Genomic DNA, 15,316 nt, shown 5'->3' with positions numbered 1-15,316 from the left:
AATCCAAAACTTTAAAAGGGAAGCCAGAGCTCTGCATCTCGAAGCCTTTTAGACTGACAGAGCCCTGTTTGGATAAATGATTGAACTTGACAATCTTAAAGGTCTTTTCCAAGCTAAATGATTCTAGATATTCCCCAATTTATCACCAAAGTTATTCCATCCAGGACAGCAGTACCTTAGCATTGGAAGCATCCTGATCCATCTTTTTTCGTGGAGGAAGTGGAGGAGGGTTCTGAGGCTCATCACTCAGTTTAGGGAAGCTCCCCCAAGAGCTGAAGAAAGTCTCTGGAGAGGGAAAAGCAGATCTTTTACTCCTTGTGCAGTATCTGAGGAACATATTCTGGAATATCAAGCCAAACTCAAAGCAACTCAAATAAGATCTTTGTGCTCCACAGCAACATGAACCAGGAATTTCAGCAGTAAGAAATCCTTTAATTCATTGCTTTAATCAGATCTAGGCCTCACTAAGTGTTCTCCTATGTCCAGTATCAAAGAAAGGCATCAACAGTCAGCAGACAATGCTGAGGGACGGGAAAATAAATCCAGGGAACTCCAAGTGAGGTTTTACAGACAGAAAAAAATCCTCAGATTAAGAAACAACACAGCCCTTGAGAAGTCAATTGGTGATTTCTGTCACACCTTTGCTTTTCCTTTTAGGAGAGCACTGAGCTCTGTGTCTGCATCAGGCCTGTGTTCTCCAGCTGGAAATTAAATTAATCATATTTTAAAAAAGGTATGTGGAATAAATAAAAAGAACCGCTGAAAACACAGGTGAATGCAGGATATCCCTCACAGGTGTGACAGAAAAAGTGTCTCTTCCTGCCCAGCAACAGAGCAGTTATTTTCACTAAATGGAATTAGGAAATTATCAAGTTGCTTTATTTGTACCTTTAGTCAAACAAAACAATTATCAAGGACATTCAAAATAGAAGGAAAATCATGTGAGAGCCTGGAGATAAAAACCCAGCCCAAACTAAACCAGCAGTTTAAGTTTTAGGCTTTACATTCCTTACTGGACATTTGATCTAAAAGGAACCCTTCTGAATGCAGCCCACATTCTCATCCCAGATTTCAGATTTTCGTCCCCACTGAGCTCTCCTGAACCCAGGGAAGGCAGAGTTAAATATTTAACACAATTCCAACACTCACTCGACTGAGGCAAGTTCACAGGAGCGAAGATGCTGTTGTTACCTGGGAAATAAAAAAATCCATTAAACAATTTCCAGGCAGAACCACTGCACTGCAGCACATAACAAACGCTTGAATAACCTGAGAGATCAGAAAACCCCCCAAGTTTATCTACTGCAAACGTGAATGAAAACTTCCCATGTAAAACATTCCTGAACTAGAGAATTTAAGTCGCGCTGGGAATGAATTTAATGACTTCCAATTTTGCAATTTATTTTTTTAAAGCTGGAACACACCCCCAACACATTTGGGAAGCCTGAGGGACAGCAAGAGCGACTATTAAATGTGTGTGTGTACCATAAGAACTGTTGAGGTCGATGTCCAGGAACACGCTGAACTCGGAGGACGCCGACGCCGGCGGGGTCGAGGGGGTGTTGGGGGAGGTGGGCGCCGACACGGCGGACTCGTGCTCGGCCTCGGTGATCCTGCTGAAGCTGATCTTGCTGGGCTCCTTCTCCAGCGGCAGCGGGTGGCTCCGCAGGGTGCCGGAGGTGGAGCAGTGCCTGCCCGCGTTGGGCCTGATCCCGGGGGATTTCAGGGGATACGTTGTTTTCCTGGGCTGGAGACAGGGGAGCTCTTAGCACTGCAACGCTCCAACACTGCGAGGTTCCCAAATGCTGCAACGTTCCACACTGCAGCATTCCCAACACTGCAACGTTCCACACTGCAGCATTCCCAACACTGCAACGTTCCGCACTGCAGCATTCCCAACACTGCAACGTTCCACACTGCAGCATTCCCAACACTGCAACGTTCCACACTGCAGCATTCCCAACACTGCAACGTTCCACACTACAGCATTCCCAACACTGCAACGATCCACACTACAGCATTCCCAACACTGCAACGATCCACACTGCAGCATTCCCAACACTGCAACGTTCCACACTGCAGCATTCCCAACACTGCAACGTTCCACACTACAGCATTCCCAACACTGCAACGTTCCACACTGCAGCATTCCCAACACTGCAACGATCCCAACACTGCTGCCGTTCCACAATGCAACATTCCCAACACTGCAACATTCCAACACTGCGAGGTTCCCAACACTGCGACATTCCCAACACTGTTGCCATTCCACACTTCAGCATTCCCAACACTGCTGGCATTCCACAATGCAACATTCCCAACACTGCTGCCATTCCACAATGCAGCATTCCCAACACTGCAACATTCCACACTGCAGCACTCCCAAACACTGCTGCAATTCCCCTCTGCAGCATTCCCAACACTGCAACATTCCAACACTGCAACGATCCCAAACACTGCAACATTCCACACTGCAGCATTCCCAACACTGCTGCCATTCCACTGCAGCATTCCCATCACAGCAACATTCCACACTGCAGCATTCCCATCACTGCAACATTCCACACTGCAGCATTCCCAACACTGCAACATTCCATACTGCAACATTCCCATCACTGCTGCCATTCCCCGCTGCAGCATTCCCAAGGCTCTGTGAGGAATTTTAAGAAGTATTTCTCAAAGGGCAGCACAGGGACACGGCTGATGTGAGGTGCAGCGTTATTTACACAGCAGGGGTTTGCTGGGAAGCTGTGGATGCAGCTGAAGAAATCTTTTTTTCCCCACAAGTATGAGGAATGAAGAGTCCAGGTTCTGCTGCCACCCAGGACAAAACAGTGGGAAAAACAAATCACAGCCTTGGGAAATAGGAATTAACTTCAAGGGCCCCACAGAGCTGCAGAAATGCCCAGAGCAACAGCACAGAAACAGCAAAACCACAGAGGGTCACCAGGCCCCTCCACACCCCCAGGATCAAGGACACACTTGGAATCATGTTGTCCATGCCCTCCAGTTTATCCAGGACAAAATTCCTACTCCCAGGTCACTGTGAACAAACCCAGCCTGGGAAGGCTTGGCTGTAATCCAGCACAGATCAAAGCTGAGCCTTGCAAAGTGAATTATGGCCCCATCCTTCAGTGGTGTCCTGCACATTACAGCACCCACAACTGGATTTTCCTGAAATTCTAGTAACATTCTCTCTTTGGAAACCAGGAGCTCTAAAGAATTCCTGCCCAGCTGACTGGAGTCCTATTTTTAGAAAAGATTTTAATAAAATTATTGCATTTTTGCAACAGAATTCTCTGGCGTTTTCTTGCCACATTTCTAACTTCATCTTACTCATTCCTCTAACAAGAGATGGCAAAAATGATTTATAGCTCTCCCAAAAAATTAGACATGGCTCTAGCTCCTCAGGCAATTACAACATATAAAAAACAAGTGCTCTGAATTGTGATTTTCCTGCTTAAAAAACAACTCTCAGCTCCAGGAGCTGGGTATTTTAAGCCCAAAATTGCTACTCCTTTAAATTGAACTGTATTTTCTTCAGCAAAAATGATTGCACCTGGTAAAGTCTGCAGTTTTTGCAATAATAGCAAATATTTAGTTAAAAGAAAAATAGAAATTATCTTAAAGAAAATGGAACATTATGTATAAAAGTAATATTTTAATTAGTATTAATATAAGACTGCTTGATATTGTGAAATGAAAAATATTACTTAATATTTTATCATATGACTATATTGTAAGAAATACAAATTTAACAGCAGTATTTCAGGTTTTGGGGGGAAAAGTGAGTTTTAAAATAAGACAAAGGTAATATATTTTAGTAGTGACAAACATCAGGAATAGAAGTCTTTTTAAATCAAGTTTAGCTGGAAAATCAGCTCATGATAAGGAAGAAAAGGTATCTGGCTTATTGAGTTAACCATGTATTATTTTCCTAGTGCTCAGTGAATTTTAACTAATTAATTTTAATTAAATAATCCTTGGACTTGATGATCCCTGTGGTTCCTTCCCAACTCAGGGTATTTGATTCCATGAAATTTCAGGGAAAAACTCACAAATCGAGGTGGCTGCTTGCAGTTCCGAGGTTCAATCTCCAAGGACTTGTTGAACAGATAATCTGTAAACTCTTTTTCTGGAATCTTCCCCATGGGATTGAGATTTTCAAAGAATTTCTGAATTAAACAAGTATAGATAATATTTTAAAAATAAGCATACAGAGAAAATTCTAATGAAATACTCTTTATTCAGTGATTCAAAGTCTAATTTTTCACCACTTTTGGCTGTTCCTTTGTGTGGTTCTTTGTTGTCCACCAGCCACTGCTCCCCCCTCTTTTGATAATCACTATTCATGCAAAATTAGGTCCAGTGCTAGAAGATTATTTGGCATTTTTGCCCCTCTCCAATCCCCAAAGAGATATTTAATTAATGGCTGCTCACCCGGATTTCTGGCTCCACCCGTAAGCAGTAGGGCTGGTTTTGATACTGCTGAATTTCTCCTGTAATTTCAGCCACTTTTCTCCTCTTACTGAAGTTGATTAATTCTTTCCCTTGTCTTTTAAGGAAGTCAGGATTCCCTTCTTCTGTCTTCAAGATATTTGTTAAGTATATTCCTGATTTAAAAAAGCAGTTTTTAACCATCCATCTGCAGCAAACTCAACTTCACAGTGAGACCACATGAAAAATTTGATGTCACTTACCAAAAAAAGGCACACAGGGGGGGTTGATTGACTTGAGCTTAGCTAAATACTTCTTAAAATGATCTTGGCTTAATTCTACTGCTTCATCCAAAACTCTTTTTTTCCTTTCCTGGAGTGCCTGAGTAGTCAAAATAATAATAATAAAAAAATAGGGTTGGAAATCTTCTCAACAGCAAATACAAGGCAATTTCCTGTCTCTCTGAGCAAAATTTGGGGATTGAAATGAAGGTTTCGAAGAACCTCTTGTGTCAATGGTTTGCTCTGGATTACAGCACCCAAAAATTCAGTCACGTGGACCCTGAGATTCCAGAAAAAAGATTATTATTTTAACTTTAAATTTACAGAATTTAGTCTTTAATAAAAATTCAATGTTTGATTTTAACTTCAAGGCCTTCTGCTGCCTTTCAGAGCCATACAAAACTGAAACCATTTTATTCAGATCCTTCTTTTCCTGTTTTACTCCAGGGAGGCTTTGCTGCCAACGATGGATTTCAGTCCAGAACTGTGTGTGACCCAGGTCTGGATTGTGGTTTAATTTCCTTTTCCTAAACTCACCTCGAATGTGTGATCCAGCCTGTACACTGAGACAGAGTTCACAGCACTGACAATCTCCAGAACACCATTGAAGTTATTGAGGTCTTGGAAAACCTGCAGGATTTCTATGATCCTGCTCAGCACAGCCACTCTCTCCTCAAAGTTCTCCGTTTCCACGATGCACCTGATCAAAAGATGGGATTTGAGAACCACTGAGAAATAAAACCTGACACTTGGTGACTTTTTAAATCAATTTTTTTCTGTGAAAACCCATCCAGCATGCAGATTTTGGCTCTCTCTCCAGAATCTCAAGTACAAATTTACGTAATCACATCTTCCACATGTTCCAGTTGGAAAGTCAAGGGAGGATTTGGCAGAAATAAAGCAGCAAACCCCAGGCATGAGCAGGGTAAAAGTGGTTAATGCCACTGCACTGCACTCACTTTTCAAACCACAGGGTGAGGTTGGTAGTGTGACGAATCATTTTCAAGAGATTTGGGGAGTTCATTTCCTTATCTTCCTTCGTCCACACGCTGCCAACCAGTTCAGAAGGCTGCACAGCCCTGGGAATGACAAAACAGCAGGCAAAAAAGCTCAGTGCAAATAAAAACTGTAATTTCTGTGTTTGCATTAAAAGATTATTTCTCCCCTTAATCATGACCTGACATTGCACAAATCCAATCCCACCTAATCTACTGCAGAACACAACTTTTGGACAACTGCTCGAGGACAGAAGGAAATACATTTTTATCTTAATTGAAATTGGTTAATTTTGAAGAAGCATTTTCAGATAAGAAAATGACAAAGGAGTGAGTTTAATTTTCTGAAAGGGCAAGAAAACAACTTCAGAAGAGTTAAAAATTGAAAATAGGAAGGTGAAGCACTTGCAGCTGGTTTCAACACAAAACCTCCCGTCACTGAAGCAGGAACGGGATTTTATAATTTGAATTTTGTAAGAGTCCTGAACTATCCTCCCTGCATTTCTGCTGTCACAATTCTGACATGGAGATTGTTTTCTCTTGTTTTCCACTCCTTTGCCTATTTTAACATTGAGCAGACAGCGAGGAAACCTCTTCCATTAAACCCTGGAAGTCGCGGGGTGTTTTTGACCGATTTTGGGCATTTTTTTGGGTGAAACAATTCCAAAGCAGGGAGGGGGAGCTGGGGCCTGCCTGTAGAGGTCAGACTCGAGCAGGGTGAGCTGCCGGGCGATCTCGATGGGGTGCAGGGTCATCAGCTCCAGCGCCTCGCCGTGCCCCACGCGCCACAGGTGCCACTCCAGCGGCGGCGGAGGGCTCTCGAACGTGATGTTGTGGCTGACCCCGTCGGCCTGAGCCTTCTTCCTCTTGATGATTTTAGCAATGGACTCCACCCACTTCTTCATGGATTTTCCTGGAGGAGAGGAATCATTAAAAAAAACCAAATCACACGTGGGTTTTTTAATGCTGTTGGAAGTGAAGTTTTAAACTGACAGAGGGGAGGGTTAAACTAACAGTCTAAGAAAGGGGAAAAGTGCATTAATCTTGTTACAAGTGTTGGTTTTCATAAATAAAATTCATATTCTTTCATGTCAGTGTTACAGAGCAATCTCTGGGGAGGGAGTATTTATTGTAAATAAATACATTTAGGAACTGGAGCTCAGTCTGGAGGGACTTTGGACAAGGGATGGAGTGACAGAGAGAAATGGATTCAAACTGTCAGAGCTCAGGGCTAGATGGGATATTGGGAACTGGGAATTCCTGGAATTCCTGTGAGAGTGAGGAGGCCCTGGCACAGGGTGCCCAGAGAAGCTGTGGATCCTTGGAAGTGTCCAAGGTCAGGTTGGACACTGGGGCTTGGAGCAGCCTGGGATAGTGGAAGGTGTCCCTGCCATGGTAGGGGTGAGACCTGATGGGCTTTAAGCTCCCTTCAACCCAAACCATTCTGGGAACCTTTGATTGAAAGGACTTTTGGTAATTTAGTGAAACCAACTCCCCCAAAATTTGAATGTACACTCAGAATTCTGCATTTCTGCACGTAAATAATTCAGGTTTGTATTTCTGGTTTTTTCTTATAGGTTCTTTCATGTGTATCAGCTGACAAATAAATAGATGTGAAACCAGTTCTATTTAACCACATCCTCTGACAGTTTTGGTGTGGAAAAAAGTGCCCCTGTGTCCAAGGTCTTGTAATTGTCTCAGAATTATACTGCCCAATGTAAGGCCTGGCACTCTGAAGATGAAAACCTGGAATTGCCAGGATAAGGATTAAACATGCCAACACTGCCACCCTCCACAGGGGCTGCCAAAAAACCTGAGTTCATAAAGAAGAGATATGAAATGGGGCCAACATCCTCTTTTAACAGGACAATGATTTTCAGTTGGAACTTTATATAAATGGGAAAAAATCAGCATTGAAAAAGCAAAAGGGAAAGAATTCTCTCTGGAGAAGGGGAAGGTGACAGCCTGAATTACAGACTCAGACAAGGATGACCATACTGTCCAGAAGGAAATATGTTTGAATTATTATTATCCTAATGCTTGAATTCATTTTTAGGAGCTGTTTAGGCTCCAGGCCAAAGCTTCCTTATGTAAAGGGGAGCCTAATAAACACCTCAATTAAAGGCATTAAAATTACTCATGGGTTTAAAGGTATTCTCAGGCCTAAAATCCATCAGGATCAGTCTGGGAAGTTGTACCAAAATGTGGGAATAGGACCCCCTTACTGCACCTCTGACACTGGAAATGAAGGTCTCCAGCCTCTCCAGCAGCTCCAGATCCCTCTCAAAATCATAAAAATGGTGCTCGACCCAGTGCCGGAAAACATTCAATATTCTGAGGAAAGAGGAAAACAAATATTAAGTTGCTTTTTAAGGACTTCCATGGCTTATCCCATATAAATGAACCATAATCCTACAAAACTCAAGTTACAGGTTCATGTAGTTGCTGACTCTCAGAATACACATGGACAAAGGAGCAGAGCAAAGACTGAGCTGGGCAGGTGTTTCAAACCTAATTTATAGGTTTTAAAGAACAGTTTTAGCTTGGTGCTATTTTAAAATTGAATATAAAATTGCCAGTGTTGAGATGGTTTCAGAAGAGGAAGAAACTTAGCAAAATCAGATGAAATAGGTATTTCTAATTTGCCTTATAATTTCCTTTTTTCCTCGGTGTGTTTTTTTTAACAAAAAAGCTAATTAGGATCTCCCACTTGTTAAGAAGCAAATTTGTCATTCTTTCTTTCCTATACACAAATTTCAGCTTCAAAGTTGTTGTTACTGCCCTACTTGTACAAATTTTAATGACCCAAAAGGCCTGATTAGATCCAGTACATCCCTTAAGGATAACACTAAACTTCCTCTTGATATTCTCCACTCAGACAAATCACTAATAAATCAGTAAATAAATAATCAATAAAAAGTGAACTCCAGCTGCTTTTCAGCCTTCTGCACTCAGGATAAATCAGAATAAAAAACTGGTTTGTCTGTTCCTCAGGTAAAACCAGCTGAGCTCACACCTTCAACACTTTGTTTTATCCAGGTGTAATTTATCACCTGAGTGAAAATCAGCCCTGCATTGAGGGCAAATGAAGGACATCCACATGGCCATGTGGAAAATTCCTCAATTCTCCTCCTCCCAGTGTGCAAGGTGAAAAATAAGGTTTATCCCAACAGATCACTGAGGCTGGAAATCAGTGACACCTTCCACGAGGTAAAGTTTTCATCCCAGTTTCCTCTAACAGGATCTTGTCTAATCCAGCTCTGCCCTTGAGATGCCATGGTGAAAACACTGCCTGGATCTGCTGACTGCACCTCCTGAGCACCTCCTCCTTCCCATCACCTCACATCCATTTATTTGTGTCCCAGCCCTTTCCATGCCTGGGCACAGCATTTTCTATGAAATTTGGAGGGAAGCAGGGAAGGAAGGGATAAACACCTTCAATTCTCCAGCTTCTTCCCAAATTCCAGTCTCTGAAACAGAGGTCGATGCTTTTAACAACACTGGAATGAACAAGGTGCTGAGTTTATTGACCCAGCAGCTCAAACTCACTCAGTTTCAGCTGTAAGACTACTGGAAATACACAGCATGGCTCAGAAACAACTCCCAGAAAACAGCAAAAACCAGGGAAAGCACGAGCTGAGGGGCAGCTCTCCCAAGAACTGATAACTGTGGAGACTTGTGCTCCTGCTGAACCCCCAGGAGCTGATAAGGTGGGAACACCAAGGGCCTGATAAGCTGTCCAAGGGCAGCAGTATCAAGGTCACGCTGAGATTGTGTGACTTGGATCACGTTCAAGAAGGTGGTGGCAGCTCTGTGTGGAGGAGAACGACAGGGCTACCCCCATATTTGTCTTTTTAATCTTTTCTGTATATATGCACACAGGTGTCTGATAAAAAAAGGGACCTCAGAGTGACTTTCTGAGCACCTTGGAGGCACTGGCATGTCAGTGTGACCCTCTGAGTCAACTGCTGTTGCTCCAACAGGAGTGTGTGGTAGCAGAGTAACTGAGGGTTCTGTGAGTGTAATTAACAGTATTAATTACTATTAGTAGAATTAATATTAATAGTAATGTGCCGTTAATGGGAACATCTTGATGTTACTCATCAGTGTAATGAATAAAAGTTGCTCAAGCAAACACTGGTTGTGATCTGTGTCTCCTCCTGTCTCGATCCCCAATCAAGACAACAATTACTCTCATTCATGTTAGAAATGCTTAATTGTTCCCCAAATTAGCTTGGTCAGCAAGACCTTGAAGATTCCCTGCAGCCCACTGCAATGTGCAGCCCAGACAAGAGTCTCCCTGTGTGTGAGCAAACACATCCACGGGGCTGGGAAAGGGAGAGAAACACCAGCAGGGCTGGAAAACTGGGGACAGAGCAATTATCTGCACAGGGCCGGGGAACAAGGGATGCATTGAGAGCGTGGCCAGCCCTGCTCTGAGCTCCACATCCCTCACCCACAGGCGCCGTGGCTGTGGGTGGGGATCCCAGCTGGGCCAGCTCCAGCAGTCGCTGCTCAGGGCAGAATTTGGGATCTCAGGCTGAAGCTGCAGCAGGAGTCCTGCAGTGTCTGCAGGAGCTGTGGCAGTGCCAGGCAGGGCTCAGGGCACACACACACACCTGAGCTGCACGGGCTGCACGTATTCCTTGCGGAAGCGCTTCAGGTCGGCGCCGCTGGGCTGCTCCCCCTTCTCCATGGCCAGCCTGTCCGCCTCCGTGGGCTCGGGCTCGGGGATCTCAAACCTGGGGAAACACCACACAGCTCAGGGCAGCCCAGGCAAAACACCAACCCTCTGTGCAGCAGCTGCAATTTATAGAAATGTGTTGATATGAGTTCAGCGTGAGGAGAGTCGGGTGCTTCCCTGCCAGCCAGTTTGCCTGGAATTCCCTCCCCCCCGGCTCCACACCCTGCTAATTCCCTGGTTCTCTGCTCATCACACGGTGTCTAGACTGGGATAGAAGGTTTTTAAGGACCTGCTGGCTTGATTAAGGGAAGATTAGACAGGAGCTTAAGAGCAGCTTTACCACGCTGCATTAAAATGCTGTTTACTGTACGTCTGTGCCTTCAAACAAACTGCCTGGAACATTTCTGTCCTAATTTCCATCGAGATTTGGGTGCACTCAACTCTCTCATGAGCCAGTTTAGCAGTTCCCAACACCACCACCCACAGCCCAGGCACACCAGGTGCTCCAGCTCACACCTCATTCAGGTAACTCGTTTAAACTGGGAAAAGGAAGCTTGCACTGGAAACCTGGGTCATTGTTTTAAAGTTACTGGTTTGCAAACTTCACTAGAACACCGAAACTTGACACTGGGATCTCGAGGAGGAAAGGAGCGCTTGGAATCTCGGATTTTTGTGGGTCCCCTCCAACTTGGGATGTTCTGTGATTGCAGATAAACAAAACTCATCAGGAACTGGAGTGACAGGACAAGGGGAAAGGCTTCAAACTGAGAGAGAAGGGTTAGATGGGATTTGAGGAAGAAATTCCTGGCTCTGAGGGTGGGGACGCCCTGGAATAGAATTTCTGGAGAAACTGTGACTGCTCCATCCCTGGCAGTGCCCAAGGCCAGGCTGGACAGGGCTTGGAGCAGCCAGGGACAGTGGAAGGTGTCCCTGCCATGGCAGGGAGTGGCACTGGATGGGTTTTAGGGTCCTTTCCCAAACCATTCTGGGATTCTATTCTATGATTCCAGACCTTTTCCATGCCCTCAGAAAGGAGGATCCCTCCTCACCTTTCTATCAGCAAACTCAGCAGCTCCTGGGGCTTGCAAAAGGAGCGGTAGGTGGTCAGGAAAGTCCGAACAAAATTTGGATCTGTAAGGATTGAATAAGACAATGATGGCAGTGGGTTTTAATCCAGTTGCAAAATACCAGAAATAAAATACAAAGAAAAAGTTTAATGAGCAGAAAAGACACTGAGGTTGTAAGGCAAGCACTGTATTTGAAAAACAGCAGAAATGACAGTGCTTGGGAAATTTCCACTCAGTTCTTCGGTGCATTTCCCTGAAAAATATTCAGCTAATCTCCTAAAACCTCTGTGTCAGCCTTCCCTGAGGAATGCCTCTCCCTGAGCAGCTGTACCACTGGGGAAGGTTAACAAAAATTGCACATCAGTCCCAACACCAGCACCAGCTTCCCCTTGCACCCCAAAACTGAGACCCAACATTTTCCTCAGCCTCAGCACTTCATGGAACTCCTTCAAGCTTTCACTTCTGCACCTTTCAGACAGTGAAAGGCTGAAAAATGCTGATTGCGGTTTGCATTTTTTCAACCCAGATCCTTCACTGAGCAGCAGGCTGAAAGTAACAAATATAAAAAATACAGTAATATATAAATATAACCTTCAACTTTTTTCTTCCTTCACAGAGCCTCAGCCTGTAACAGCTCCGTTGCTTTGGCCATGATGAAACATGGAAATGTATTTTTGTGGGTTTTTTAGGGGATGGAAGGTTTGCATACCCAACATTTTCTTACAGCTTTGCCTGCAAAGCCAGGTGATTTAATAACATATTTTTACTCCCTGCATATCTTACTTTACATTTCATTACATGCAGAAAAAGCCCAGAAAATCAAAGATAAAAGACTGAACTTTCTCACTTGTGTAAGAACCAAACAGAGCTCAGGATACCTGCATACATATGGTACGTGAGCCTCTCGATGAGCTTCACCACCGTGCCCCCCTTGATGATGGGAATGCCATTCCTGCTCTGCAGGTTGTCCTCGAACACGATGTTGTCCTCGGAGTCCTCCACCACGAAGCGATAAACGCTGGGGCTGGGCAGCCTCAGGGGCTGCTCGTTCTCCTCCTGCAGCAGCACCGAGTCCAGCATCCTGTCCAGGGTGCTGCGGTACTGCAGCGACACCAGCGCCGCCATCCACGTGTTCTTCTCCTCGGCCGTCCTGGCGGCGAACAGCACGCTGGAGTCGTCCTTGGACACCAGCTCGAAGGCGTGCCTGTACTCGGCCGTGTCCTCCCTGTCCACCACCTGCATCTTCCTCATCACGATCTTCTCCTTGAGCCGGTACTCGGCGCTGCTGTAGCCGGGCAGGCGCGACTGCCCGTGGTTGGCTTTGCAGCTGATCATCAGCCCGTCGAAGAGGAAGATGTGGCGCTCGTGTTTGGCCCCGATTTTGGTCAGCCCTCCCTCCATGATGAACTCGTTGCAGCACTGGCCGATGTCTTTGCCCTCCCAGCCGTCGATGTTCTTCTGGATTTCGTTCATTTTCTTGATGGCCAAGTGTTTGCTCCTGATCTGCCGGTGATACAGGCGACACACCGGCTCCCTTGAAGGAAGGACAGAACAAGTCACAATGGGCACATCCCACATTTGCAATCCCAAAAGACTAAAATAATCAACTAAATTCTGCTTAAATCAGGATTTTTTTGTCCTAATCAAGTTCCAAATAAGCCACATGCACCGCTTTGGCTGGGAAGGAGTAAAATATTCACATTATTCTTACAAGCGGGGCGTGAAGGTTTCGGGCTGCTGCTCCATCTACAAAGAGAACTGGTAACACGACATGCCCTGAACAGGGAACACGGAGATTTTCCAGCAGGAAAAGGTGATTTCCCTCCCTCCCTGCCCTCTGTGGGCAGCAGGGGGGCTCTGGGGACGCTTACCCAGGCCGGCGCCGCGGGGAGTGCTTGCTGTAAATGCGCTCCATGCTGCACTGCAGGTTCAGGAGGGCAGTGATGGCCTGCTTCAGGCACTCCCTGTCCTCTTCATCCTCACTGCACTCCTGCAGTTGCTGGGACAGAACAAACATTGATTTTCTTTCAGGTTTGCCTCATTTCTAGCAGGGTAAGAAGAGTGAAAGATCTTCTCACACGGTGTTATCAGCAGCACTCGGTGAATCGGCCATTTCAAGTCAGTGACTTTTTACAGAGCCCCACTAAAAGCAGACGTGCATGAAACTAAAAATATTTGTCAGAGGTTCAGGAAAAATCAGTGGACTTTCATCAAGTTTAGAAAGATCAACCTTTAGCCTTTAATGCCAATTGTCAGATGTTATTTTGCCTGTTATCTCATCAACAACCTCCTGTTTCAAACTGGTTTGATTCAAGAGTTTGAAAGAGCCAAGGATTCAGTGCTGATTTATGGAACCCTGTGTATCTTCCTTCCATGAGTACATCCCAACAATTTAAATTTAAGACAGAAGGAGCAAGGCTCTCTTTGCTTCTTATCATCCTGAATTCTGCCAACTTCAGTAAACTCCAGAAGAAACATCAGTTTTGCACAGAGCAAACAGTAGAAGAAAGTCTGATATTCAAGATTTGCTACTACAGAAAAATGTAAAGACAGTGAGAAGAAATGTATCTCCTTTGTGTAAAGACTAAGTCCATCTCTGCCATTCAGCAGAAACTTCCTGAACTGGGAATTCACCAGATTTTCATTTAATCTCCATCCACTTGGTAGCAACATATTTTGAGCAAAACCTAAAAGTTCCTTTTTTGGGTTCTTTAAGGCGGTACCTAAAAAAATACTACTGAAAAAATAAAAGAAATTTTTCTTTTTAACCCTTTTCACATCTAAGATCATCTGAATTGCACATGGCAGGGGCTGGAACAAGATGGGTTTTAAGGTCCCTCCAACCCAAACCAGTCTGGGATTCTGAGAATTTTTTAAAGGAAAGTTCAAGCTAATAAACTGGTGGGCGAAATCGTGACAACTTGCCATGCAGTTTGGGATAAACTCTGTTTTACCTCCAGACTTGAAGAGGAATCTTCCTTACGCTCACTGGCATGGCAGAATCCTTTCCCCTCCCCTCCCTTTTCCCTTTCCCTTTCCCCTTTCCTTTCCCCTTTCCTTTCCCCTTTCCCCTTTCCTTTTCCCTTTCCCTTTCCCCTTTCCTTTCCCCTTTCCTTTCCCCTTTCCTTTCCCCTTCCCTTCCCTTTCCTTTCCCCTTCCCTCCCCTCCCTTTCCCCTTTCCTTTCCCCTTTCCTTTCCCCTTCCCTTTCCCCTTCCCTTTCCTTTCCCCTCCCCTCCCTTTTCCCTTTCCTTTCCCCTTTCCTTTCCCCTCCTTTCCTTTCCCCTTTCCTTTCCCCTTCCCTTCCCTTTCCTTTCCTTTCCCCTCCTTTCCTTTCCTTTCCTTTCCTTTCCTTTCCTTTCCTTTCCTTTCCTTTCCTTTCCTTTCCTTTCCTTTCCTTTCCTTTCCTTTCCTTTCCTTTCCTTTCCTTTCCTTTTCCTTTCCTTTCCTTTCCTTTCCTTTCCTTTCCTTTCCTTTTCCTTTCCTTTCCTTTCCTTTCCTTTCCTTTCCCCCCTACATTCCCTCAGCTTCTTCTACAAGTAATTGAGAGAACAGGGTCTGACCACACTGCTCCACTCCTGTGTTGTACAAATTACTGAATTTTTAGTTTTCCATGTCCAAACTACCACCACATTCAAGAAAGGAAGAGTTTTGTGGCTCAAAATTTCTGGGACGCTGAGGAACAGCACAGGGAAGGGAAAAATCAGATGTCTACCTCTGGAAATTCTGCTTTTCCCTGCTGCCAGCCATGGAGATGTAAAGAACATGGGAATGATGTGAAATGCAGAATCCTAAAGGTGGAAGAAGGAATTGAGGGATAAATTCAGATGTTGCTGGATGAGAACACAGCGAGT

General features: G+C 44.7%; 1 protein-coding gene across 1 annotated transcript in view; it reads right to left on the bottom strand.

Annotated features, from left to right (window-relative positions):
* SOS2 (SOS Ras/Rho guanine nucleotide exchange factor 2) overlaps positions 1–15,316 on the bottom strand; it is a 43,931-nt gene that overhangs the window by 2,196 nt on the left and 26,419 nt on the right. The window contains exons 9-22 of the mRNA XM_063399734.1: positions 13,336–13,463; positions 12,343–12,998; positions 11,447–11,528; positions 10,333–10,455; positions 7,944–8,047; positions 6,407–6,626; positions 5,678–5,797; positions 5,256–5,418; positions 4,701–4,818; positions 4,441–4,613; positions 4,059–4,175; positions 1,486–1,747; positions 1,150–1,191; positions 176–285 (exon numbers count right to left, since the gene is read on the bottom strand). Of these exons, the coding sequence (XP_063255804.1) occupies positions 176–285; positions 1,150–1,191; positions 1,486–1,747; positions 4,059–4,175; positions 4,441–4,613; positions 4,701–4,818; positions 5,256–5,418; positions 5,678–5,797; positions 6,407–6,626; positions 7,944–8,047; positions 10,333–10,455; positions 11,447–11,528; positions 12,343–12,998; positions 13,336–13,463 (2,418 nt within the window). The remainder of the gene's footprint in view (positions 1–175; positions 286–1,149; positions 1,192–1,485; positions 1,748–4,058; positions 4,176–4,440; positions 4,614–4,700; positions 4,819–5,255; positions 5,419–5,677; positions 5,798–6,406; positions 6,627–7,943; positions 8,048–10,332; positions 10,456–11,446; positions 11,529–12,342; positions 12,999–13,335; positions 13,464–15,316) is intronic.

The sequence above is a fragment of the Prinia subflava genome, chromosome 5 (assembly GCF_021018805.1).
Source record: "Prinia subflava isolate CZ2003 ecotype Zambia chromosome 5, Cam_Psub_1.2, whole genome shotgun sequence".
Lineage (NCBI taxonomy): Eukaryota > Metazoa > Chordata > Aves > Passeriformes > Cisticolidae > Prinia > Prinia subflava.
This window is presented reverse-complemented; position numbering and strand designations above follow the sequence as displayed.